Below are 27,274 nucleotides of genomic sequence, written 5' to 3'. Positions count from 1 at the left end.
GTGATCGAGTTACGAAGCAGCCGACTGGCCCGGGCCAGGCACGTGACGAGAGAAAAAGTTTGGGTCTGTGTGGACTGGAGACAAAAACGCCCTTCTGGTCGAAGGACATCTCTTGAAAGCGGAGAGGAAATGCGCACTTCAAGTAGGAGCCTCAAAGAGCCCGTTCGGCCAAACTCTGAGCTTTTTAACCCCCTCTTTTTAAAAACTTCCTTCATCTTCCCTAGCTTAAGAAAATGTTGCTGTCCCGTAGGAGGCTGGTGCATTAAAAAATGTGGTTATATATACAAAAAATCAAATCGAATCAGATTTTTAAAAATAGGGCGCCTGGCTGGCTCAGTTGATGGAGGCTGCTGCTCTAGATGTCTAGTGAGTTCCAGATCCACGTTGAGCGTAGAGATTAATTTAAAAAAAATAATAAACTTAAGATGTGGGTATCCTATACTGTGGAAGGCAGAAAGTAGGCAATTCAGGGGGACAAAAAGGTTACATGGACCAGAAGATCTCATTTTCTCATTTTTATTGTTTCTGTTGCTGCTGAGGGCAGGCAAGGAGGAGAAATTCATCAACTACGATATCACTATATATTCTGGTGAATCTAGATGCAGGAAACCTACTCCTGTAGAGGTTAAGTTTACATGTTGACTGAAACAGCTAACATTAGGATACGGGATCCATGACCTGAAATGGTGAGCTCTTTTGAAAAAGAACAGAGTTTTATTTTAAAATTTCTAAAAACTATTTTTGAATAGGCAATATGTGTACCTGATATAAAATACAAGAAGATCAAAGAGTGTCTATAGTAAAAAGTCTTTTTTCACTCTTTCCCAGTCCTTTAATTTTCCCAAGAGACACCTTCTGTGACCAGTGTTTTGCATATCCACCCAGAGCTTGTCTGTGTAAATATAAACATGTAAGTCTCCCCCTCTTCTTTAGAAACAGCACACTGTACATGCTTCTTCTGCTCCTTGCTTTTTTCACTTAGCACGCAAACTTGGAGATTGTTATATATAGTTCCTTTAAGAACTACCACATTCTTTTTAATAGCTTCATGCTGTCCCATTACCCACATGTGTCATTATTTGGCCAAAGAAGGACTACATCTTAGTCATCTTTCCCTGCCTAATTCCTGGCACCATGTAAGGGCTCAGGAAACATGCAATTCTTGCTCACAAATTAATTAATTTTGTATAACTTATCCATGTTTTTTCTCCTCTCTCCTTTCAGAGGTAGCAGTATTTTTTTTTAATACTCCAGATATTTCTATAACGTATAGATTTCCCTGCAGACCAAGTCTGCCTTCTGCACTGATCAAACCTTGCTACCTGATCCAATGCCCACCTTAATCTAGCTCCTTTCATATAACAGTATTCCCCACTACTTCCTACTTTTTTTTTTAAGTTTATTGGAGGGAGAGAGTGAGCACACACGTGTGTGCATTGTTTGTGTAAGTGGGGGAGGGGCAGGAAGCAGAGAGTGCTGAAGGGAGAGGATCCCAAGCAGGCTCCACACTTGAGTTCAGACCCTGACGGGGCGCTCGATCCCACCAACCACAAGATCATGACCTGAGCCAAAATCCAGAGTCGGATGCTTAACTGACTGAGCCACCGAGGTGCCCCTACTTCCCACTTTCTAATGCTCTGGGCATCACTGTTATGTGGACACATTGTTGATCACTTACTATGTGGAGAATTTGTTTTTCTCTATCTTCTGTTATCCCGACCCTTATATCATTGCTCATAGACTTTCCCATCCAGACTTTCCTTCCTGGTCCTGTCCACGATTCTACCTCTGGTTCTTTTCTTCCTGAATGTTTTTAGCTTATGTGGTCAGTGTTTCCCTAGAGTAGCAGGCAATTTTTTCTATAGTCATTTCAAGCAGGAGCTTTGTGTATCTCGGTGGTATAATTCTGGTGCATAGTAGGTCCTCAGTAAGGCTTGCATAAATGAGAATCTGTCTTTGGTCCTCCTGGGTTTTCTCTTCATCCTGTCTTTCAGGAATGGCTCAGCTTTCTTGTCACCCCAAGGTTGTGTAAGACGCCCCTCTCCTGGCTGCTCTCCTTTAAAGGAAGTGCTCTTGAGAAGAGGTCCTGAGATCCTGGAAGAGGGTGGTCTGGGTTCAAACTGAACGCTGCCATCCATCAACTTTGTATTTCAAATCCAAAAACAGTTGACTCTTAAATAACACAGGTTTGAATTGTGTGGGTCTGCTTATATGTGAATTTTTTTCCATATGGTACAGTAATGTGAATATATTTTCTCTTATGATTTTGTTAATAACATTTTCTTTTCTCTAGCTTACTTCATTGTAAGAATACAATATATACGGGTGTCTGGGTGGCTCAGTCGGTTAAATGTCCAACTGTTGATTTTGGCTCAGGTCATGATCTCACAGTTCATGAGTTCTAGCCCTGCGTGGGGCTCCCTGCTGACAGCAAGGACAGTGTGGACAGTGTGGAGACTGCTTGGGATTCTCTCTCTCCCTCTGTCTACCCCTCCCTGCTTGAGAACTGTCTTTCTCTCAAAAAAAAAAAAAAAAAAAAGAATACAGTATAGAATACATATAATATACAAGACATGTTAATTGGTTGTTTATGTTATCAGTAAGGCTTCTGGCTAACAGGGGGCTATTAATAGTTAAGTTTGGGGTGCCAAAAGTTATATAAAGATTTTCAACTGTGCAGGGCATTGGAGCCCTTAACCGCTGCATTGTTCAAGGGTCAACTTATATTTCAAACATTTTATCTTCCTACACATAATATACTTTAAGAAATGCATCTCAGGCACCTGGGTGGCTTAGTTGGTTAAGTAGCTGACTCTTGAGCTCAGCTCAGGTCTTGATCTCAGGGTTGTGATTTCAAGCCCTGTGTTGGGCTGTGTGCTGGGCACGGAGTCTACTTAAAAAAAATGCATCTTGGCTTTGGGAGTAGATTCATGATTCATCACTTACATACAACACCCAGTGTTCATCCCAACAAGCACCCTCCTCAATGCCCACCACCCATTTTCCTTTCTCACCTGACCCCCATCTCCTTCCACCCTCAGTTTGTTCTCTATTTAAAAGTATCTTATGGTTTGCCTCCCTCTCTGTTTGTAACTATTTTTAATTTCCCTTCCCCCATTGTCTTCTGTTAAGTTTCTCAGCTTTCACATATGAGTGAAAACATATGATATCTGTCTTTCTCTTACTGACTTATTTCACTTAGTATAATACCCTCCAGTTCCATCCACATTGTTGCAAATGGCAAGATTTCATTCTTCTTCATTGCCGAGTAGTACTCCATTGTGTATATGTGTGTGTATATATATATATACATATATATATATGTGTATATATATATATATATATATATATACCACATCTTTATCCATTCATCAGTTGATGGACATTTGGAATCTTTCCATAATTTGGCTATTGTTGAAAGTACTGCTATAAACATTGGGGTACAAGTGCCCCTATGCATCAGCACTCCTGTATCCCTTGGGTGAATTCCCAGCAGTGCTATAGCTGGGTCATAGGTAATTCTATTTTTAACTTTTTTGAGGAACCTCCACACTGTTTTCCAGAGTGGCTCTACCAGTTTGCATTCCCACCAGCAATGCAAGAGGGTTCCCGTTCTCGACAACATCTGTTGTTTCTGAGTCATTAAATTTAGCCACTCTGGTGTGAGGTGGTATCTCAATGTAGTTTTGATTTGTATTTCCCTGATAAGAAATGCATGCATTGAGAATAACAGGCTTGGCTGGCCAAGGATTTCCCCCGTCTGCTTCTTAAGCAGAACCATTTTACAATCAGTGTTTCAATTTATTTAACCAATACTCTCGTGCTCATGTTGGCAACACATATACTAAAATTGGAATGATACAGAGAAGATTAGCATGGCCCCTGCGCAAGAAATTCGTGAAGCATTCCATATTTTTTTGTATGGAACCAGAAAAGACCCCAAGTAGCCAAAGCAATCTTGAAAAAGAAAACCAAAGCAGGAGGCATCACAATCCCAGATTTCAAGCTATACTACAAAACTGTAATCATCAAGACAGTATGGTACTGGCATAAGAACAGACACTCAGATCAATGGAACAGAATACAGAACCCAGAAATGGACCCACAAACGTATGGCCAAGTAATCTTTGACAAAGCAGGGAAAAATATGCAATGGAATATTTAACCTATACTTTCCTAGCTGAGATTTGTTCAAGCCTTACTTACTTTCTATAGTTTGTGGTCCAAAAACAAAAGTTTTTTTTTTTATTCACATAGGAAATTATATTATTGGATATATTTTTCTCCAACTACCCTCTCATTCATTTGGGGCCTCCCTCCCATTGAGAATCAGTGATTTACACAATTGTTCTAATTTTGCAATCCATAAATACAGCATAGGCTCCACTGTTTACAACAGATACCCAATGCCGCCTGAACTACAAGCCATCTGTGTTTTTCATTTCTCTTCAATAACCTGAGAAATGAACACCCAGTTCTGGGTGAGGGTGGGGGTTCTGGAGATGGAGACAGTGTGTTTCCTGTTTGATTGTTTCAGTGTACACACCAGGCCCGGTGCTGCAGGAAAAAAAAAAAAAAAAAAACAACCAAAAGTCTAAGAAAGGATTGCGGAGACTGCTCTTCATGTGACTAGCTCCTGATAGGGCTGTCCTCTCCTGAATGTAGTTGCAAGTGGGTGAAAGGACATTAGAAACCCACAAGATGGGTGGGGTGTGGAGTGTTTTGCCTGCCTTCTCCATGTCAGTATTGCTCAATGGAATGATTGTTAAGCCTGCACCAGAGCTAACAAACACTGAATATCACAGGGATAACAGACACGCCAGAAACAATAGTTTATTCAATAGACTTACATGTCTTCCTCAGTGTGAGGTGTTTTTCTTCTATTAATACGGCAATAACCTTATGAGATAGTTACAGCCCTGTGTTACAGATGAGACAGACCCTCATTTGGAGGGGAGATGAGGAGTGGGGTTCAGAAAGCGCACTTGATGCTCTGATCTGGGGACTTGGGGTGGGAGTTCACCTCCCTGGAGAATAGCTTTTGGGTACTCGGTTTGAAATTGCCGCTGAAGGCTTGCTCTGCCTCCCAGCCTCGAAAATGGAAGCAGGATTCTGGAGAATCCCCGTTGGAGGAAATGTTTAAAAGCAGCAAGGCCCCGTGGCTTGGGAGTAAATTTGCTATCCACTTGCCAACAGCCTTCTTCAAGGGAAGGCTCCTAGGGTTGTGGCTAGAGCCTTGCTTTGGGCCGTCCGCACTAGCCAGTCTCAGGGACTGGGTGGAGCTCTTGCGGGAGAGGCTAGAAGGGCGGCTCGGAATTGACAGCTGTGTGCAGGAAGTCGGTGCTTTGTCTTCTTCCCCAGGGCCGGAGAACGAGGCAGCGCTGCAGCCGAGCCTGCTCAAATGATGCCAAGGACAGGAGTTGGTAGACAGCCCCCTCTCTCCAGAAAGGATCAGGGCGCGGGTGGAGGCTTTGGAGGCTCCTAGGCCAGGCCCGGGCCCAGTGTTCTCTCAAGGAAAACGTGCAGAGCCTGCCTACTGACCGCCGCCTCCAAGCTCCTCGGACCGCCGGGCGACGCGGTTCTCCCACGGGAGGCCGCATCTTCTTTGTAATTCGAGCAGGCCCTGACGGGCCGGTTGCTGTGGTAACGCTGCTTTTCCCGACTCTGTAAGGCGAGGAGGAGGGAGGCGGGCCTTGCCGGACGTCACGGAGACTGGGTTTGGGGGTGCTGCCCACCCCCGACTAATTGTTTGCCAGAAAGGAAGCCTAGAGATAGATGTTTCGTTAACTGAGGGGTCCAAGGGGCTGCATTAGTACGGACGGAAGGGATCAGGTTCCACCCCCATCAACCTCCCCCCAAAGTCCGCTCCTGCCAACGATTTTAACGGTCTATTAAAGCAGGGCGGAGGGGGAGTTGCAATTCGGGGATTTGGTCAGATGGTCCACGCCCCTTCCTCGGGTTTGATGTTTAGGCCACGCCCACCTCGAGCCGGGGCCAGTTCTAGACCACGCCTCTCCCCTCGGCGCGCGGAAGAACCAAAAAGGAGTAGTATTGCGAAATTGAATTGAGCCAGAGCAACTAACGCGCCAAGGCCTGGGACGGGTCGTGTTTCGCAGGCGTCCGCCGAGGCCGCCCCGCCCCGCATTTTCGGGGAGCCCTCATGGTTTTGCGCCTGCGCACTGCCCCCGCGAGCTCACGGGTTGGACGAACACGCAGAGTCGCCGCGGCGCGCAGAAGGGGAGGAGCAGGCATGAGCAGGCGCGCGCGCGCACGTCTGGAGGACGCTAAGGGAGCAGGCGAGTCGGGAGGATCCAGTGGGTAGAGTGGTTCGCCCAGGTTTCTTTGGGCAGTGCGTAAGGCCGCTCTGGGCACGAGTGCGCCCATCTCACTGGCTCGCTCGGTTCCCGGAGCAGATCCGGGGCAGTAGGAGAGCGCCGGGTCAGGGGCCGCCGCCGCCGCCGCTCCCGGGGGACTCTGCCCGCCAGCCCGCAAGCCCGCGCTTCGCGGGCCCAGCCGTCAGGGTAAGCGGGCTCGCGCTCACCAGAGAGACGAGCGAGATGGGAGAGTGTGGGAGGCCATCGGGGACCTGTGGGAGGAAGGGGCTTTGGGGCGTGCGTGAGGGGCAGGGGGTGTGAAAAGAGAAAGAGGGCCATCGAATAGTGGTAGTATTACCAACCACTACCACACAATAATGATATTATAGTGGTTTGTGCCAGGACTTTATCAAGCACCTTATTTGCTTTCTGTTAACATCTACTGCAGTCTTCCGAGGTGTATGTTATTAAACCCATTTTACAAGATAGGAAAACTGAGGCACCAGAGAGGTTAAGTAGCTTATGCAAAGCCACACAGCTGGTCGGTCTGGGTTCGAACGCAGGTCGTTCTGGCCCGAAGGCGTGTAATTAAAAAAGAAAAAGAAAAAAAAAAAAAAAAAAAGGGAGGGTAGAAGGAGGAGGGGCGGGATGAGTGTTGTTTGGGGAGGGAGGGTGATCCAGAACAGGAAGAGAACGATGATGGGAGACTGTAAGGGAGAGGACCTGAGTTTGGAACCTTGCGGGCCTCCGCCTTCTTGGTTCTTTTGGCCCCACAACTTTTCTTTGCTATTCTGTTTATGAGCCATAGCTATTGCTCTGGAGGCCTGGACCACATGGTTGGTTTTAAGAACTGGTTGAACTGCGGTGAAGTCCAGGGTAGTTGTCTTCGGACACTGTTTTGGGGGCGGAGGTGATGGAGGACGGCGGGCCGTGTATGGAGAGGACCCTCTTCCAAGCTGCTGCCATTTCTTCTAACTTGCTCCCACTTCCTTTTCCATCTTATCCATGTGCGGTAAAGCCTTTGTTCAGTTCTCTAGAATTGAGGAAGTGATGTTTATGGTCTCCTTGCACACTTAGGCTTAAACAAAACAAAACTGGAAAAACCAAACATTCTTTTCCTAAGCAAGTCTCTGGATTGCTTGCAGAGAAAGCTTGCCGGTGGCTTTATTCGTAGTTGCTCTTTAGAGCTTGCCTGGGTAAATAGCTTTGCTTTGGAGAAGTTTATCCTATAGGTCAGCAGGAGCGAGCTCACAGGTTTTACTGCAGATCAGCATAGGGCAAGGACCTCAGTAATTCCTGTATCTGACCTTTCCTTCTTGAACAGTCTAATGCTGGGAACCAACAGGTATCAGTGTTTGTATTTTGCTTTCATATAGAGTGGAGTAGCTCATGGGAGAGTCAAGTTTTAAAGTCAGCCTGTGAGGGAAACTGCATGGGGATCAGAATTATCCTTAAAAATTCCTTAGAAGGTACAAGGTTGTACATCAGGGCCATTCCGTTTCTCAGTAAATCTAGCACAGTTTTTCCTTAAGCCTTTAAACTTGTTACTGTTTCTCTGGTTGCAACCCAGGTAAAGTAATTAGCCTAGCTTTAGGATCTGTGTTGCACAAATAAACATATTTGAATGGAATAGAGTCCTTCCACGTTGTGAGGTGTGCTATGCCCTGCTGGCACGGAGAGGCACTGAGAGAGGAGGAAGACTAACCAAGGAGAACAGTGTGTTTGTGATTCCCCTCTTACGCTTCTTCTGGAGCATGTGCTCGCTGAGTGGAAAGTAGCAGGCAAAATTGCTGGCATCATTCAGTATTATTATTTCTCTTCTTTGGCTAGCATAACCAGTAATCTATGCTAAGCTAAATGTGCATAAGGTGATTCCTTTTCAGCTTTCGAGTGGCATTACATTTTGGGGTTTGCAAGCTATTTCCCCACAATTTTCCTAGATAAGGGTTTGGTGTGAGAACTCATCTTAGGTATTTTTGCCAGTGGTCTGCACTTATGTTTCCCATTTATCAGATATATATAGCAATGGTTAGCTTTTTGAAAGTGGCTTAGCTTTTTAAAAAAATTTTCTTGGAAATGGAAGTCATGATAGTGCTTTTTAAATTTAATGTCTCTAAATTTCTGTTTTATCTGCAAAATGTAGTGAAGACACCACTGTACAAAGTTGTTGTGAGGTTTGTCCACTGTTAACTTTGAAGCAAAATCCCACATTTTGTATCACCTGTACTCTCTTTTGCATTATCTCTAAAAGATGAGGACTCTTTTGAAAAAAAAAAAAAAAAAAAAAAATGACAATATAACACCAAAAAAAAAAAAGCAACCCCCTGAAACAAAACCAAAACCAGCCATTATTCAGATTTTTGTCTTAAAAATGTCAGTTTAAAAAGATTTCTAATAGTTTGTTTAAAGCGGGACCTAATTAAGGTCTGTAGATTTTGATGGGCTGATATGTCTCTTGAGAGTCTTTTACTTTTTAAAAAATTTTTTTTGTGTATTTATTTATTTAGTTAGTTAGTTAGAGGGAGAGCGTGAACAGGAGAGAGGCAGAGAGAGAGAGAGAATCCGAAGCAGGCTCCACACTACTAGTGCAGAACCCGATGTGGGGCTTGAACTCACGAACCATGAGATCATGACCTGAGCCCAAACCCGATTTGGGCGCTTAACCGACCGAGCCACCCAGACACCCAGTAGAGTCTTTTACTTTTAGTACTTGCAATTTGTTGAAAAATCTGGGTTATTCTGTAGATTCCCACAGTAGTTTCTGGATTTTGCTGATTGCCTTTCTGTGGTGTCATTTAACACGTTCCTCTGTCCTCTTTATTTCCTGTAAATTGGTCTAGAGGTTTGGTCAGATTCAAGTTAGATTTTTTTTTTGGCAAGACTTATTCATAGTGGTGATGTATTCTGTCAGGAGGCAATGGTATGTGGTTGTCTCTTTTTATAGTAATTACAGCCATTGTGGTATTTTAACAACTTTATTGATGTGTAATTCATACTGTAAACTTACCCATTTTAATGTAGAGTTCAATGATTTTTACTAAATATATGGAGCTGTGCAGTCATCAGATAGTTGAGTTTGGTAACATTTCTATCACCTCAATAGCATACCTCATGCCATTTACAATTAATCCCCATTCCCATCCCACTGCTGTAGTCTACTTTCTGCCTTTATAGATTTGCCTTTTCTGGGTATTCCATATAGATGCCATTTTGATATTGCCCAGATCTATGAATTCTTTGGGAGTTACAGAACAGTGATATTCTCTCAGTCCGTATTTCTTAGCTTTATAATTTCTATTAAAAGAAACTTTCCCTCACCTCTTAAGTTACTTAGTACAATTTACGTAGGAAAGACAAGACACGTATTTTAAAAAATAGATTGATTTACTAGCATTCTCTAGTGGTGACCAGTGAGGTTTATTTTCTTAGGTTTAAATCCATGAGTTCATAGTGACTTGTCGGAGAAGTCTGAATACATTGTACTGACTATTTATAATGGTGTTTATATTATCTTTTCTTTGACCAGAGGGAGCCTCTTCAGATTATTTCCTGAGTTTTTTTTTTTTTTTTTTTTTTTTTTTTGACACACCCTTAAGAGCTTCTTAGCTGGGGAGCCTGGTTCTAAGGGTTTAGTGTAAATACTTAATTGTCTTCTTTTTAAGTCTGCTCTTTTCTGCTTAGAGGCCAAAGGCATATTTTTGCTTGGGTCCCTTTTGCTGCTTCACTCTTAAGGAAACGTATTCATAGTCATACCCACTTCCCCTGCAGTAGTTTATTGTTGTGTTTGAAACGATACCAGTCTACGGCCATACCACCCTGAATGTGCCCAATCTCTGAAATGACACCAGAAAGGAAGTGCATTGTTTCAGTTAGGAAAATAAGGAAGTGAAGTGGTACTGATTTAACATTAATGGGCATAAAAATGGCTTTGTGCCATCTTGCAAGAGAAAACCTTAAACACAACGTAGAATTGAGTCAGAGTCCTTGCATTCTCTTAATTATGGTCATATAGTGGAATTTACTCCACACTCAGTTTGGACTTCACCCCTTTTTGGATGTTCTTTATATGTTCATCTGCAAATCTTTAATTCATACCATTGTGTACAGAACGGAAATGAGAAGAAATGGATTCTGCCTTTAACAAGTGTCCACCCATATTTGTTAGGAATATACCACAGTCTACTTAAGTTTTAGAGTAATTACAGTAAGTCTGTTATAATTTCAGAGAAACATCTGTTGAAGTGTAGGATACCTTGAATAAATGGAATCTTTCAGGGTTGCTGACAGACCAACAGGTTTCCCAGAACTTTCTCGGAGAAATGATGACGTTTGAGAATGACAATTTTGTTTTGATCCGGATTCTTATGGTTGCATCTACCTGTCAGGAAAGTAGGAATGAAAGATTTCATTTTACTGTTTCTAGGAATTTTCCTCTGAATACGTGTATATACTGGAGTCCACTCTTACATTGTGTTGAGTATTCCCTGTGGTGGGGTTGCCTTTTTAATTTTTTAAAGTTTATTTATTTATTTTGAGAAAGAGCATGAGCAGGGGAGGGAGGGAGGGAGGGAGAGAGAGAGAGAATCCCAAGCAGGCTCTGCGGGGTCAGCAGAGAGCCCTATGTGGGGCTCAATCTCATGAACTGTGAGATCAGGACTTGAGCTGAAAATCAGGAGTCAGACACTTAACTGAGCTGCCAGGCGCTTTGGGGGTTGCCTTTTTAAAGAAAGGCCATTATGATAAGCTCCTTTTGGTCTTTTTATGATAAAGCATCTCATTGCTACAATAATAGCATTACTCTGAAGCTGAACTATACTGAGTTTCATTTTGCAGACTACTGTTTCCCCCTAGTTTCCTCCCAGAATATACATTGTAAATCATTATCTTTTCCTGTTGAATTATTTATACTTGCCATCTTCTCGAGGCACCTGGGTGGCTCAGTTGGTTAAGTGTCAGACTTTAGCTCAGGTCATGATCTCACATTTTGTGAGTTTGAGTCCCCCATCGGGCTCTGTGCTAACAGCTCAGAGCCTGGAAGCCTGCTTCAGATTCTGTGTCTCCCTCTCTCTCTGCCCCCTTCCCCACCTGTGTTCTTGTCTCTTATCTGAAAAGTAAATTAACATTTAAAAAAATTACATACTTGCCATCTTCTCTACTCCTATTGTTGAATTGCTTAGTTTCTTTATATTATTATGTGTTTAAAAGTAGACTTTAATAACTCCAATTCTGATTTTCATTGTGGTGGTTAAAGATTCATTTAGTGGTGTTGGTTTTTACAATCTAAAATCCCTCACTTCATGATCTATTTGCACAAATGTAAAGAGGCACTGTGTTACGTTAGTTAATTGCCTCTAGTTATATGTGACTTTTTGATGGTGGAGAAAAGGAATTTCTCCTTTTTTAGGGGGTGGAGGGAGGAGTCACTAAGACTTAGATGTACATTCTTTCAGGCTTTCAGAGATCCAGGTACATGTAAACTAGCTAAAGAGATTCTTTTAAAAATGTTTCCATGATTTGGTCTCTGTGCAAGTGTTGTGAAAGTTACAGATAAGGGAGTATTTGTGGTCATTGGAGGCTATTTTAGTGTTTAGGTAGTCTGGAAAGGGCTCAAAAACTGGTTTAGGGTGGTGGTTTCACTTCTGTGCTAAAAGGGCAGCTTGGGCAAAAGTTTCTTCAGGTTTGTTTCTGTCTGTCTGTCTCTCTCCCTCCCTCCCTCTCTTTCTTTTATTTTATTTTTAAGTAATTGCTATACCCAACATGCATCTCAACTGTACAACCCTGAGATCAAGAGTCACATGCTCCACTGACTGAGCCAGCTAGGCACCCCAGTTTCTTCAGATTTCTTAAGTAATTTTAGTTTCTTCAGGTTAAAGACGTGTGTGTGTGTGTGTGTGTGTGTGTGTGTGTGTGTGTGTGTGTGTATATGTCTTGACCAAGATAGGTTTCCCCATCATAATAAATGGGGAATAAATACAAATATAACTATCTTAATGTTTTAGCTTATTAAACTGATGAAGTGATTTTTTGATACCTTTGTTTTGTTGGCATCTTGCCAGTGTGTACATTTATGTGATTTCAAAATATGTTTTTGAATCTAGATCAGATCAACCATTGGCTTGCCCTCTAATAAAGTCAGCTGAAAGTGACTGCTCAAGTTTCTTCAAGATGCCTGCAGCACTTGTGGAGAACAGCCAGGTTATCTGTGAAGTCTGGGCCAGCAATCTAGAAGAAGAGATGAGGAAGATCCGAGAAATTGTGCTCAGCTATAGTTATATTGCCATGGTAAAGAGCTCCACTCTTTCTAACTCACCTTCTGCTGCGGACTTAGGGAATACTCAGTGTGAGATTTTGAAGGAAAGACTTCCACCAAAGCCATGGTAAATTAAACTTGGTGGAAGGTTGTGAAGCTTTTATGAAACCTCAAGGTAGCCAGTGGGTCTGAGAAGGATGTAACCTCTAGTATCTTAGACTTTTTGTAATGTTACTCTGTATTGACAAATGTTTAAGGCAAAAGTTGTGTTAGCCAGTAGGGCACATCTATACCACAGATGCGGTGAATTTGACAGTGTTTTTTTAAAAATTAGTTATCAGCATTTAAATATAGAGAGACCTCTCTTAAAGCCCAGATTTCTGGTATCTCTGGAAAACACTGGGAAGATCTGGCATGGGATTCGCATTCTTGCCTGGCGGTGAGTGGCTGGAGAGGCAGATGTGTGTCATGGTGATACCAACGGCCTCTTCTAGAGGAGGATGTACCTTCTGTGCTCCAGTCCCCATTACTCATAAGCATTACGTCTTTAGCCTTGTATTTAAAATTCTCTGTGGTCTTGTTCCAGGCTTTTTACTCAAGGTAAGTATAGCAGTTGTTTTTTTAAATTACTGTTTCACTTCCCCATATTTGTATTTTTGTTCATACTTTGTTCTTAATCTAGACTTTTTTTAATTCACTGTATACGAACCTAGCATGTCCTTAATTGATCTATAGTTAGTCAGCCGCTCTTACATCCTGCCTAGGATCTCCTCTAAGTTGCTGCACAAAGCTTCATGATTCTAGTGCTCCTTCTGTAGATATCAGTGAAATCAATATTTAATTTTTAAAAATATTTATTTATTTTTGAGAGAAAGAGAGCGAGTGGGGGAAGCGCAGAGAGGGGCACAGAGGATCCTAAGCGGAGTCAGTGCTGACAGCAGAGAGCCCGACGTGAGGCTCGAACTCATGAACTGTGAGATCATGACCTGAGCTGAAGTTGGATGCTGAGTTGACTAAGCCACCCAGGTGCCCCAAAATCATATATTTCTTTAAATAATTTTTTTAATGTTTATTTATTTTTGAGGTAGAGACAGAGCAGGAGTGAGGGAGGGGCAGAGAGAGAGGAAGGCATACGATCCAAAGCAGGCTCCAGGCTCTGAGCTGTCAGCATAGAGCCCAATGCAGGGTTTGAACCCACAAAACCGCGGGATCACGACCTGAGCTGAAGTCGGATGCTCAATCGACTAAGCTACCCGGGCGCCCCCCAAAATCAATTATTTTAAGATAGGTTTTTGTGCCCAACCTTGGGCTTGTCATATAACTTTTATAAATTGAGATAAAATTTTTATGAATGATAAATTCAGCGTCCACTGTTTTGTGAAACCTAATGATGACAGACCTTTTCCTTTTCTAGGACACAGAATTTCCAGGTGTTGTGGTGCGACCAATTGGTGAATTTCGTAGTTCCATAGATTACCAGTATCAGCTTTTACGGTGCAATGTTGACCTTCTAAAAATTATCCAGCTGGGCCTTACATTCACAAATGAAAAGGGAGAATATCCTTCTGGAATCAACACTTGGCAGTTCAACTTCAAATTTAATCTTACGTAAGTGAGACGCTTCTCGGTGTTATTCTTAGATCTGCTACATTTGTACAGACTGTGATCTCTAACTGATTTTATTAATTTAAAGTTTTCTTTCTGTTGAAACCAGGTAAGGATTGGACACAGCAGCCAAACAGAGAATGGAATAAGGAATCTCAGAAAGTAAAGTCCCTCTTAAAGAACACTTACAGGTCAACAATAAAAAGACAACTCAATTAAAAATGGGCATCAGATCTGACTAGAAATTTCTCCAAAGAAGATATAGATATGGCTAATAAACCCATGAAAAGATGGTCACCACCACTAGTCATGAGGGAAATAAATGTAAATCAAAACCACAGTGAGCCACCCACTGGGTGGCTATAATGAGAAAGACACAAGAACAAATGTTGGCAAGGGTGTAGAGGAATTAGAATCCTCACACATTGCTATTGGGAAAGTAAAATGGTGCAGCCTCTTTGGAAAATAGGCAGTTTCTCAAAAGGTTAAACAGAGAGTTACCATATGTCCCAGTAATTTCTTTTCTAGGCATATACCTCAGAGAAATGGAAACACACATCCATACAAAAACTTGTATGTGGTGAATGTTCATTACAACATTATATGTAAAGGCCCTAAAGTGGAAACTATCCAGATGTTTGTGAACTGATGAATGGATACAATAAATGTGGTATATCCAGGCAGCGGATTATTGGACAGTAAAAGAAAGAAGTACTAATACATGTTGTATATTGATGTGCTTTGAAAACATTATGCTAAGGGAAAAAAGCCAGACACAAAAGACCACGTATTGTATGATTTTGTTTATATGAAATGTTCAAAATAGGCAAATCTGTAGAGTCAGAATAGGTTAGTGGTTGTCTAGAGTATAGGGGGGTTATGTTATGGGGTAGTGGGGAATGATTGCATAATAGGTATGGGTTTTCTTTTTGAGGTGATGAAGTGGCCTGTGGTGGTGGTTGCACAACTCTGAAAATGTTGAAAACTGTTGAATTGTATATTTAAATGAGTGAATTGTTTAGTTACGTGAATTATAGTTGTTTAAAGTGAAAAAGTAAAGTCAGTTCCCCAGTTAGGGGATCAGTGTTTGAATTGCATTTCTGCCATTTTTTAGCTGGGTGGTTTGGAGTTCATTTTATCTTCTGTAATTCAGTTTCCTTATCTGTAAAATAAGATTACTATGTTTCATAACAGAAGAAATAAGCTATAGAGTAGATGCTAATCAAGAGTAGGTGAAACTGAAGCCTGATAGTGGGCAAATTTTGATGTTTCAGAAACGTGGGTAAAAAAATACATAACATAAAATTTGCCATCGTAACCATTTTTAAGTTTGCAGTTCAGTAGTGTTAAGTAAGTTTGCATTGTTGTGAAACAGAACTCCAGAACTCTCTCGCAAATCTGACACTCTACCCACTAAACAGCTCTCCTTTTTCTTTTTTTTCTCCAGCTCTTGGTAACTACCGTACTACTTTCTGTTTCTGTCTATTTTAGATACCTCATATAAATGGAATCACCCAGTATTTGTCTTTTTGTGACTGGCTTATTTCACTTAACATAATATCCTTAAGGTTCATCCATGTTGTGGCATGTCAGAATTTCCTTTGTTTTTAAGACTGAATAACATTCCGTTGTATGTTTAGACCACATTTGTTTACCTGTTCATCCACTGATGGACATTCGATTGTTTCCACCTCTTGACTTTTTGAGTATTGCTGCTATGAACATGGATGTGCAGATAATCTTCATGACCCTGCTTTTAGTTCTTTTGGATATATACCCAGAAGTGGGATTGCTGGATCGTTTGGTAGTTCTGTTTTTACGTTTTTGAGGATGATATAATTTTTTATGGGGAAAAATTAGGGGAGACTATCATTTTGCTGATTGTATGAGGTGGTTTTAGTGTATTTCTTACTGGACCACAGTTCTTGAATACTGCATTCTTTAACTGGGCACCAGGAGCATTTGGTAGCTCAGGAATAATTTTTTGATTGTTCATGTGCTTTGGAGATTTCTTTGAGGTCCTGGAATAATTTGGGGAGACGATCTGGATTTTTCCTTAAACTTCCTTTCCTTTTTCCGTTAATTCTTTTTTTTTTTTTTTTGTCCATTGTCAAAGCCTGTTATTTATACCTTAATGGTAATTAATACACAAAGGAAAATAAAAAATTCCCTAGTTGTCTTTTAAGTTTATGTGAAAAACAAATGAAAGGAAAAAAAATAGTGAAATCTAATGGAAAAGAAGTTAACGTAATGGAAGGATCCATCAGAAAATGATGTCTTTTTCCCCCTACTTTTGTGATAGGTGGTATTATAAATATTCCTGTGTTTAAATTGATGGATGTATCTTTGCAGTGGAGTATTATGCCAGAGTTGCAAAGGATGTGTATTTATCAGTATTGGTCTGGAAAGATGGTCTGTGCTATGTAGGTGTAGAGATGGAGGTTGTTGTGTACATGGAGAAAATAGTCTGAAGGCTATATAAAATGAGTTAACAGTTATTTCTGTGAGGTGGTATTATAAGAACATTTTTAAGAGTATTCTATTTTAAATGTTTTTGTATTGGTTGATTCTGTTTTTCTTTAAACAGTGAGAAGTGTGGACCTTTTGTATTTAAGAAATTTATTTTGTGGGGGCAAATCTCACTTTTCCATCTGCCGCAGAGATAAGATTATCTACTTTGCATGCTTGTTGGAATATTGGAAAGAATGAATTGATCTGTTCTTAAATTATGAAAGCCTTTCAAGGATACCTGTTCTGTAATCATAAGATGTTAATTTTAAGGTGATGTTAACATTGCTGCCCACTACTTCTGTTAGATTATCCACCACTAAGAAGTGAATACCTTCTTTTTTAGAGAGGACATGTACTCCCAGGATTCCATAGATCTCCTTGCTAACTCAGGACTACAATTTCAGAAGCACGAGGAGGAGGGGATTGACACATTGCACTTTGCAGAGCTGCTTATGACATCAGGGGTGGTTCTCTGTGACAACGTCAAATGGCTTTCATTTCATAGGTCAGTCTCAGAGCATCTATATTTCTCTTTCTTTGGCAGCAGGGGATTGCATTCTGATGTTATTTTTGCAGTACTGATTGCTATCTTCTTCCGGTGACTTATGAAGCAGTTATGAAATTGAAGTGGTAACTGGCCCATGTTTCAGTTTTTCAAAAAGTACTTTGGAGCACATACTGGTTTGTTTCATACAGTATTGGGTTCTGTCATATGGCTATCAGTGGGTACATTCCAAGTGGAAAGATGGAGGAGGGGAGATCAAAGCACTTGATCATCTTTTTCTCTTAAATGAATGGCCTGGAATTTCCTAGGTACTCCAAAGACAGATTCCTCTTAAGAGATGTTAATTTACATTTTCAGTACTTTAGAATTTTTGGTGGATAAAACCCACATTTTTAAACCCTTGGGTTCTCTTATATGTCTCTCATATTAGTGTGGTTTGTTAGTATTTAATAGAAAGTTGAGATTACAGTAGGATAAACTAGTTTGGAACACTGAAAGTTACTCACGGGGAGTATCATTAAGTTTTGAGAAATAAAGCAGTTGAATGCTGGGGCCTGGTAACTGCTGTTTTTTCACTCCTTGCCTCATTTTCTGTTGTAGTGGCTATGATTTTGGCTACATGGTAAAGTTACTTACGGATTCTCGTTTGCCAGAAGAGGAACATGAATTCTTTCATATTCTGAACCTTTTTTTCCCATCTATTTATGATGTGAAATACTTGATGAAGAGTTGCAAAAATCTTAAGGTACACAATATATATATTTTTTAATTTTTTTCTTAATGTTTCTTTATTTTCGAGAGAGAGACAGAGACAGAGCATGAGAGAGAGACTGAGAGCATGAGTGGGGGAGAGGCAGAGAGAGAGGGAGACACAAAATCTGAAGCAGGCTTCAGGCTCTGAGCTGTCAGCACGGAGCCCGATGTGGGGCTCGATCTCACAAACTGTGAGATCATTACCTGAGCCCAAGTCGAACACTTAACCGACTGAGCCACCCAGGTGCCCCTACAATATTTTCTTAATATTAGTAACAACAACAAAGACAAAAAAGCAGACTTGTCATTTGGCTTCATTGCTGTTTTTAGAAATTATTTGTCATTGTTCTGCATTCTTGAGCACCAGCTAGGTGCCAACATGGTGCTATAGAAGTACATATAGAGCTGATTGGCACAGGGATTTGTGTGGTGAATGTCTTTAATCTGGGTATGAAGGGAGCCCTCTGCTTCTCTCATCTTGAGGGAGGAGTTCTTCACTTAGGGCCCACAAACCTAGTGAAACAGTTGGCACCGTGAGGTGTATGTGCAGTTTGTTAAGGATGGGGTCTGGAGCGCACCAGACTCTCAGATGGATTCGTAACTTGAGATAGTTCAAGAACTCAACACCCTAATAAATTGTTGACATAAGAGATTTGCTGTCTAGAATTGGATTGGTATTGACTATTTGCTCAGTTTTTATAGCAGTTAGGACTTTAAAATGGGGCAGAGGTCTAACACTATTAATAGTGTATAAAAGAAAGGAGTTGAAAGTGAAATATAACACAGTATATTGTATGGAGGGCTGAACAGGGGATATTGCTGGGGTAATAAGGCCTTAGCAAATGGCTCCCACTTGTCATTCCCAAAATAATTAAACACAAGAATGGACTTAGTTGACTCCAGTAGACGAGTGGCGGGTCTGAAATATTATCTTTATTTTCTTTACATCTGCAGGGTGGTCTTCAGGAAGTTGCCGATCAATTGGACTTGCAGAGAATTGGAAGGCAGCATCAGGCAGGCTCAGACTCGCTGCTGACGGGAATGGCATTCTTCAGGATGAAAGAGGTAAGGTGGTGGGTTATCTTTGTGGATCGAGATTTGTTGAAAATTTATAGTTCTTTTGGAAATTGACCATTTTGAAAGCAGTTGTTTTGTTTGTTTGTCATTATGTTCAGTATCTTAAATGTAGTTTGGGAGGCAAAGACACATTCTGAAATGGAGGCCACTCAGCATGCTCAAGTGTAGACATGTACTGGGCGTTCTTAGCAGTTCTCATTCTTGCAGTTATTTGCTTTTCTTCTCGTTTTTTCTTCTCTCATATAAACAAATTCACGTTTGTTCAAACACTCATTTTATGCTTAAATTCTGTTATTTACCAAATGTCTGGCAGCTAACATCATACTCAGTGGGGAAAAGCTGAAAGGGTTTCCTCTAAGATCAGGAACAACACAAGCGTGCCCCCTCTCACCACTTTTATTTAACATGGTATTGGAAGTCCTAGCCAGAATAATTAGGCAAGAAAAAGAAACACAAGGAATCTAAATCGGAATGGAGGAAGTAAAACTCACTATTTTCAGATGACATGATATTATACATAGAAAACCCTAAAGAGTCTGCCAAAAAAACTCTTAGAACTAATAAATGAATTCAGTAAATAAAATTTCAGGATACAAAGTCAATATTCAGAAATCTCTTGTGTTTCTGTACATTAATAATGTACTATCAGAAAGAAATTATGAAACAATCCCATTTATAACTGTATCAAAAAGAATCAAATATGTAGGAATAAATTTAACCGAGGAGGTAAAATACCTATACCCTGAAAACTGTAAGACATTGAGGAAGGAAACTGAAGAAGACACAAATGAATGGAAAGATATTCAGTATTCATGGATTGGAAGAATTAATATTGTTAAAATGTCCACACTATCCAAAGCAGTCTACAGATTCAATGAAATCTCTATCAAAATTCCAATGGCATTTTTCACAGAAATAGAACAAATAATCTTAAAATTTGTGTGGAACCACAAAAGACCCCAAATAGTCAAAGCATTCTTGAGAAAGAAGAACAAAACTGGTGGCATCATTCCCCCCCAAGCTTCCTTTGGCAATATCTGGAGACATTTTTGGTTGTCACAATGTGGAACAGCAGGGGAGAGGTCCTCTACTGGCCAGGGACACTGCTAAACATTCTACAGTACCATAGTGCACTGGACAGCTCCCCTCCCTGCCCCTCAACAAGGAATTGTCCTGCCCAGGAGGGCCAAGGTTGAGATAACTCTGCTGAAGTGTGTGATATCCAGTATCTCACTTGTAACAGCCTACTGTTACATTATCCTGTTTTATAGATAGGGAACCGTAGCTTACGGACAGGTATAGAGTGTAGAGCCCAAGCTCTTGACCACTGCACTGCTTGTTAAAGAGAAGGGAGATGGAGGTGGCCGTATTAAATAGCAGCAGCAGCAGCAGCAGCAGACGGATCCTGCCAGTAAAAGAACTCATGGAGAATAGAAGTCTGTTCAGAAAGGAGAGCCTATATATAAAAGGAGCGTGAAAAGACTGTATAGGAAATGTCTTGAGCCTTTCTTAATGAAGTTACTTTCTAGTTGGGTAGATTTTCAGGGCTTTAAGACAGTTGGGAGGTGCTGATATAGTAGTGTGGAGACTTGGCTGGACTCTGGGCGTGATTCTCACCGTGAGTTCTCTGTCCTATTCTGCAGTTGTTTTTTGAGGACAGTATTGATGATGCCAAGTACTGTGGGCGGCTCTATGGCCTAGGCACGGGAGTGGCCCAGAAGCAGAATGAGGATGTGGACTCTGCCCAGGAGAAGATGAGCATCTTGGCCATCATCAACAACATGCAGCAGTGATGGCGGCGAGGCTCTGGAGGGTGGGCCTGATCCCAGAGTGGTGCTTATGTGCTGACTGTTTGTGTGTACTTATCTTCCTCCCCAAGAGAAAACGCTTCTTTTGAGCAAACCGTACCTACCATCTGCGTTGACAGAAAGACTTCTGTTGCATTGAAGACAAAAGACGTCTTTATTTTAGATCCAGAAGAGGGGTTTGCTCTGAATTTGTAAACAAGTCTTCCCTATTCCTCATCCCCAAGCCTCTCCAATTGCTTCCTGCCACCAGCATCCATGGCTCATTTGACACCTTTTTAAATATCCGGGACAAGTCAGAGACGAACTAGTAAAATATATATAATTCTCATCTGTGTCATTATTTTTCTTTTAAATCTGTTGCTCATCTCTGAGGATGAAGACTTCTTGACGTGATTCTCAGCTGAGCTGAGGGCTTCCAGGGAAAGTGGAACGACGTGGCGTTCTTGTGAAGTGGGATATAGATGTCTTTTCCTTCCTTTCCTTTTTAAAAATCTTTTTTGACCCTTCTCAAGGACATTTGCTTTCTTTACGCTTTGTTAGTCTTTCGTTGTGTACTATTATGTGGAAATGAATTACTCAGTGCTGACATTTTGAAGACGAGATAATGAAAACTTTTATTAAAAACAAAATTCTTCTGAATCTGTCTACCCTTTATTCATGAGGAACTCCAGAACGGGTGTTAAGTTAACCACTTACGCGTCTTTAAGTCTCTGTTCCATTGTGCCACTGAGATTTGCTGTCACATGTTTATCATTTGAAATAATTTTAAATTTTAATAAAATATGCTGGATTTGTTCCTGAAGGAAATAAGATCAGAATTTTGGACCATAAGTCTTAATATTTTCAGTAATGTGATTTCAGATGGTCATGTGTATTCCCCCATGTCTCTTTGTTCTCCCTGCCTTTCCTTTCAGCAAACCTGAGAAGTTAGGGAGATGGATTATGTGAGTACCAGCAGTGTGTTTAAAAAGTTATAGTGGTACATGTAAACAGGGCAGTAAGGAATTTGGTTAGAGTTTTCTTGGAATAATATCCCACAACGGGTGTAGGAAGCTCAGGACTGTGATTTTTTTTTTTTTTAAACTGGTCATTTAAAAAATGCATTGTTTTTTGAATGACTACAGTATGGCCAATTTAGAAAAACCAAAAACCCCTTTGAAATGGTGGAAATAAAAACTGGTAACTCACTGAAGTGGATGAATAGTCTTGCATTTTAAAAGCTTATGAAAAACTCAATTTCAGATGATTCAAAATGTCAAGTATTATAAGCTGGTATTTAAGATGCTTGTAAATATTATTTATGTTTTTAATTTTGTAAAATAAAGATTTCTTTTTAACCACTGGCATGAAGGTTTGGTCTTTTATAGCTATTAATTACTGGCTGTAGGAGATGGTCATTTGCAGTCAGTGCCTGGAAGCATCTTGACTGTCCCCAAACTCTTGTCTCAGTTTTCCACAAGTTGGTGTGCGTATAAAATGTCTCATTTTGTAGGAGGTGTTTAATGACCAACTGTGTAAATGGAATTGTCTCTTCACTTCACAACCCCCCACTGATCGTCCAGCCTTAGTGGGAAAACTAGTTTTAATTCTAGTTCCTGGGACCACTTTACTTCATTTGGTGGATTAGCTTGTTAATTAGCAGACTTTATAGACAAAGCGAGCTTCTGGTATTGTAGAGTTGGCTCCACACTATTTACAACCCTTCCTATTGGCACAAAACAAGGGGTTCTAAGAAGTCTGGTATAGGAGCCAATCTAGGCTTTTGCCTGGGATGTTCACATATAGGAAGAGAGGTATTTATCACTGTGATTTGTGGTAAAGGCAGCACAGGTCAGGGTCAGTGGTTCTCTTTCAAGTTCTTTGGCATGCTGGTGACTGAGCCCTGCATAGGTGTCCTAAATTTAGATTCAAATGGGGAATTTTATCTTTGCCACACTTGAGGACAGATGTACATGTCAGGAGAAGTATTGAGATGAAGGGTTGAGGAACTCGGTGTCGAGTGGGGTGTCTGGTCACTGCATGGGAGGGATGAGAATTTATTAAGGTGTTCTTAAAAGGCACAAGTCTAGTAGAATTGGCAAAAACTTCACCTTGTATACAGATATGTGAGTGCATTTAGGGTTTTGTGAGTGGTTATCCTCAGAAAGGGATGGTCCTGTAGAGTAACCAAGAGAATGCTAATTACGGGTGAATTCAAGCCCCTCTGTATAAACTGCCAAATGTTCTTAAATTTGTGGTTCTGCTAATGCAATAAGGTTGACTACCAACGACAAGCTTAATTGTTAGCTTGTCCTGATATGCATGAACTCAGTTTAGAGTCAGATTTTAAGTCCAAGCTATTAATGAGTATTCTAATTTCTCAATTTATTCAGTCTGCAAGTTTCTATTGTGCGCCTACTAGATAACAGACACTGTAAATAGGTGCTGGGAAAATAGCACATGGAAGACATAATCTCTACCAATCTCATTGGAGCTTACAATCTGCATTGCCAAAGTACATAATTCACAAAAATACAGTGTGAGCTGTAAAGTACAGCACGCTGATGTCTTTTAGATTGAGGTTCAGGGACAGTCATTAGAGAAAGGACATTTAAGCTGAGATCTGAGAGATGGCTAAGAATGGACCAGGCAGAGGAACAACATGAAAAAGCTACTGAGACAATATGAGAACTTGGTGGATTCCAGCAGCCTAAGAGACCAGTGCGTGTGGAATCTAGAAGCAAGGATGTGAGTGTAAGAACAGGAGTCCAAGAGGTAAAGGCTGGGATCAGGCAGGGCCTTTTAAGCCCCGCAAGATGATTTTTTTTTCCAGTAACAATGGGAAACTACTGCAATAATTTTTTATCAGGGAATTGTCAAGATCTGATTTATAATTCAGTCACTGATACCATACCAAGAAGATTCTTCATCCCCAGTAACAGTGCATCTTCTTCTCAAAGTTCAAGTAACTGTATAAAGAACTATGAGCATCTAAATTCTATGGTATTTGCTTTTGGGTTTAGCATTTTTAAATTCTAAAGCTAGGTCGAATTCAAACAAAACCCCTGGTCAGTCAGATCTGTGTCTTAAACTTTTCTTCCTAGAGTTCCTGTGAATGAATTTTATTCTTGCTGTCCACAACAATGCCAGCCATAGGCAACTAAAAAATAAACTGGACATTCAAGCAGAAAAGCTTTCATAATGAATCCCCAAAGAAAATAGTTATTACATTATTGGGAAAGAGTGCTCCCTCCCAACCCTACCCCAGACTGATGTTTATATCTCCGCAACTGGGCTATTACAGAAACATCTGTTCCTGACATTGTTCAACTATTTAACCAAAGAGAAGAACAGACCTCAAGAGAATGCTCAATAATGGGGGGGGGGTGTGGAGGGGGGAAGAACAAGGATTTATAATTAAATAGTATATAGGATCCCATTATGCTGGAGTCCAATAATCCAAAAGCTACATACACAAAATTATGCATTTTTCTTCAAAGAGCATCTGTGGTTCTAATTCTCAAAGGGTCTATGATCGAAAAAAGATTAAGAACCACTGAAATAGCAATTTCTTCCTGAGCTACTGTGATCACCATTAATAATTTCTTATAAAACTGAAGGGATAAGACACATCTGAGTTTTAGTTATTTGTTCTTCTAAAGCTTTAGTAAATGATGTGTTCAAGTAAGCAATTACATGAAACAAAACCAAATTTTTGATCTAAAGTTCAGATGGAGGGTAGAGTCAACATGATGGGTAAAGACCTATTTCACAAAGTTCAGTCTTTGAAAGAATAGAAGGGAAGAACCCAAGTTAACAAAAACAGTAAAAAAAAAACCAAACAACAAAAAACAAGCCAAGTCATAAAAGATATCAATTCTATCTCCAACAAGAATGGCACATTTACCACCAGGCAAAGTATTTATAAAGGTAGTTTGTGTTTAAGAACGTAACACTTTGGGTGATTAAAAAGTTTCTCCTCTTTGGGTGAAACCTGCATAAGGCTTTAGAGATGACCAACAATGAATCATACTGCAGGTGTTAGTTCTGAATACCTACTTCTGGCTTTTCATGATCTTTTCCTCCAGTAGGAAACCACAATTGAGTCCAAAGTCCGATTCCACTATGTCTAGGGGTAGAGTCAATTCAAACTTGACCCTCATTTGTATTATTTGGATCACTGCAAAAACATCTAGGGATCAAAGAGAATGTCTGGCGCGGTGTCACGGTGGTGAAGGGTGTTGTACGTTGGAATTTGGCACAGTTTCCTTAAAGGTCCTTGAAAATTCACGTGCAGAAGGTCTGGCAGTATCTTCTGTAAACTTTAGTGTTGCCATATTTCTGAAGGAGCTCTTGGGCCTGCTGCTGCATGTCCTGGGTTACGCTGCCAGGACACTGGGCCCCGATGTGAAGCAGAATGAGACAGCACTCCAGCACATCTGGGAAGGGCCAGATCTGAAAGGGGACACAAGGATGAACAAGGAAGCATTTGGAGGACTCACAAATACCTGTACAGAAGGCACCAGCAACTCAAAGTCTCATCTAGTGACACTACTCAGGCATGGCTGAACTGAGGAAGGCTCTTCCTCAGTAACTCTAAGGGTAGATGATACTCAAAACTGGGAGGGCTCAGACTGGGGTATCCTTCTCAAATGACAGAATCATCTTCTAGAGCCCTACTCAATTCATTCAAAACATGACTCTCCTCTAATACCAGGGCCACATTCAAATATACCTATCCATCTGTAAGCTATCAAATACATGGTACCAATTTTAATTTTATTTTACTTCCCAGATGCAAAATGTGTTCCATTTCTCTGAAGACCGAGGTATAAAATTGCTTGTGTTGCCAATAATCCTATTCTCACAAAACATTTTAGTTAACCCAAGACAACGGGATCCTAAATTTTTAAGCATATATAAATGTGTAGCAATTTTATAAATGGAACACAAAATTAGATGACCTTAAAGAATTTGGTCCAGTCAGTGGATAATATAAACAATAATGTTTTATTAAATGAACTGATATCTTACCTTAACACTCTCAGGAAATTTAGCTATTCTCTCATTTGCCTCTGTAAGACTTTTGGTTAATTCAGGCAGAGAAAGTGGCTGATTTGTTTCTTCTTTACTGGTAACAATAAAAAAAAATTACAAGTCATGTGCCTTGCCCCACAAAACTTTTAACGGTTACCCTATAAATAAAATTCTTTTGTTATCTCTTTCATCTTTAATACAAAGGTCAAGAGGAGGGAACTTAATGTGATGTGATACGAAGTTTTCAAAGTGAAATACCATTCCTCACCATTTGCCAAGTCCCCACTTCTTAGATACATAGCTCTAATGAAAAGTTAGGCCCTTCAGGGGATTCGATCTGCAGCTAAGTGCACAAAGCGTGGATTTCTCTGGGGAATGGTTAGACACAGCTCAGGCTCCTAACTGTTGGTATATGGATGCACATTCTTCTGGAAAGAGTGTCTGAATCTTCTCAAAGGAGTCCTGTGATCCAAAGGTTAAGAGCTGCTGAGTTAGAAAGATTTTTAGTGTTTTTCTTGTTACTAAAACCTAGTAACTGCCTAGAGTGTGATAGCTTACTGGAGAAGTGACTCAAAACTCTAACTCAAGATTTCAATGGGACTATTTTTACAGCAATAAATATATAAGGGCTTCAAAACATTTTAGTTTTTTTTTTTTTTTCAGTTAGTAATAATAGCTATCAGTTTATTGATGGTACTAGTTACAACGTTTTATTTACGCCCTGTGCTGGGGAGAAATAATCTAGGTAAAAGGCCCTCAGCATAATGACCAATCAATAATTGTTAATCACTGCAAATGCCCATAGCAGAAGACCCTGTAATATATGCAAATGAGCTCTACAGTGATTGCGTATCGGCTCCTGTCATCCACCTGGCCCCTATGTTCAGTGGAAGTGATTAGGATGTTACATTCTGATCATTTGGGATTTTCTCAATTCAGTGTGCAGTTTTGTACACTACTCTTTTTGTGTATTTTCTGGGATAGCATAGAATAATCGAAAAACCGTGGTTTTCATTAATGATACAATAATGCACTTCCATTTTACTTGGTTAATTTTTTGGGGGGAGGGGAATCTATTCATCGCCTAGAGATAAGATTTTATTGTCCTATTGTTATTTTTTACTGAGTTTTTTTTTTTTTAAGTTTTTTATTTTTATTTGAGAGAGAAAGAGTGCAAGCGAGAGAAGGGCAGAGAGAGAATTCCAAGCAGGTCCCATGCTCAGTACAGAGCCCAACGCCGGGGCTCAATCCCACAATGGGATCGTGACCTGAGCTGAAATCCAGAGTTGGACGCTGAACCTACTGAGCACCAGGTGTCCCTATCCTATTATTAACACTATTTGTGATTTCATTTAATTCCCCAAACAAGCAAGGTAGGAGTAGGTACTCCCAGTTGTATATATGGGAACAAATGCTCAGAAACATTAAGAATCTT

The 27,274-nt window shown here is 40.6% G+C and overlaps 2 protein-coding genes and 1 pseudogene across 3 annotated transcripts in view; 2 read left to right on the top strand and 1 right to left on the bottom strand.

Annotated features, from left to right (window-relative positions):
• Window positions 1-3,820: 3,820 nt before the first annotated feature.
• On the top strand, window positions 3,821-3,917 carry LOC115526250 (annotated as a pseudogene).
• A 1,452-nt stretch (window positions 3,918-5,369) lies between these two features.
• CNOT8 (CCR4-NOT transcription complex subunit 8) lies at window positions 5,370-22,167 on the top strand. 2 transcript variants are annotated; one of them, XM_030328654.1, is made up of 7 exons: window positions 5,370-5,643; window positions 12,413-12,596; window positions 13,979-14,172; window positions 17,024-17,185; window positions 17,786-17,930; window positions 18,893-19,003; window positions 20,659-22,167. In XM_030328654.1, exons 2-7 carry the CDS (start codon window positions 12,480-12,482, stop codon window positions 20,806-20,808), a joined length of 879 nt encoding a protein of 292 aa, XP_030184514.1. In that variant the 5' UTR covers window positions 5,370-5,643; window positions 12,413-12,479; the 3' UTR covers window positions 20,809-22,167. The 2 variants fall into 2 exon arrangements, with proteins under 2 accessions (XP_030184514.1, XP_030184507.1); XM_030328647.2 differs by lacking the exon at window positions 5,370-5,643 and adding an exon at window positions 5,675-6,521.
• GEMIN5 (gem nuclear organelle associated protein 5) overlaps window positions 21,890-27,274 on the bottom strand; it is a 42,809-nt gene continuing 37,424 nt past the window's right edge. Inside the window, exons 27-28 of the mRNA XM_030328637.2 lie at window positions 25,837-25,933; window positions 21,890-25,257 (exon numbers count right to left, since the gene is read on the bottom strand). Of these exons, the coding sequence (XP_030184497.1) occupies window positions 25,090-25,257; window positions 25,837-25,933 (265 nt within the window). The 3' untranslated portion in view covers window positions 21,890-25,089. The remainder of the gene's footprint in view (window positions 25,258-25,836; window positions 25,934-27,274) is intronic.

This window comes from Lynx canadensis, chromosome A1, assembly GCF_007474595.2.
Source record: "Lynx canadensis isolate LIC74 chromosome A1, mLynCan4.pri.v2, whole genome shotgun sequence".
Classification (NCBI taxonomy): domain Eukaryota; kingdom Metazoa; phylum Chordata; class Mammalia; order Carnivora; family Felidae; genus Lynx; species Lynx canadensis.
This window is presented reverse-complemented; position numbering and strand designations above follow the sequence as displayed.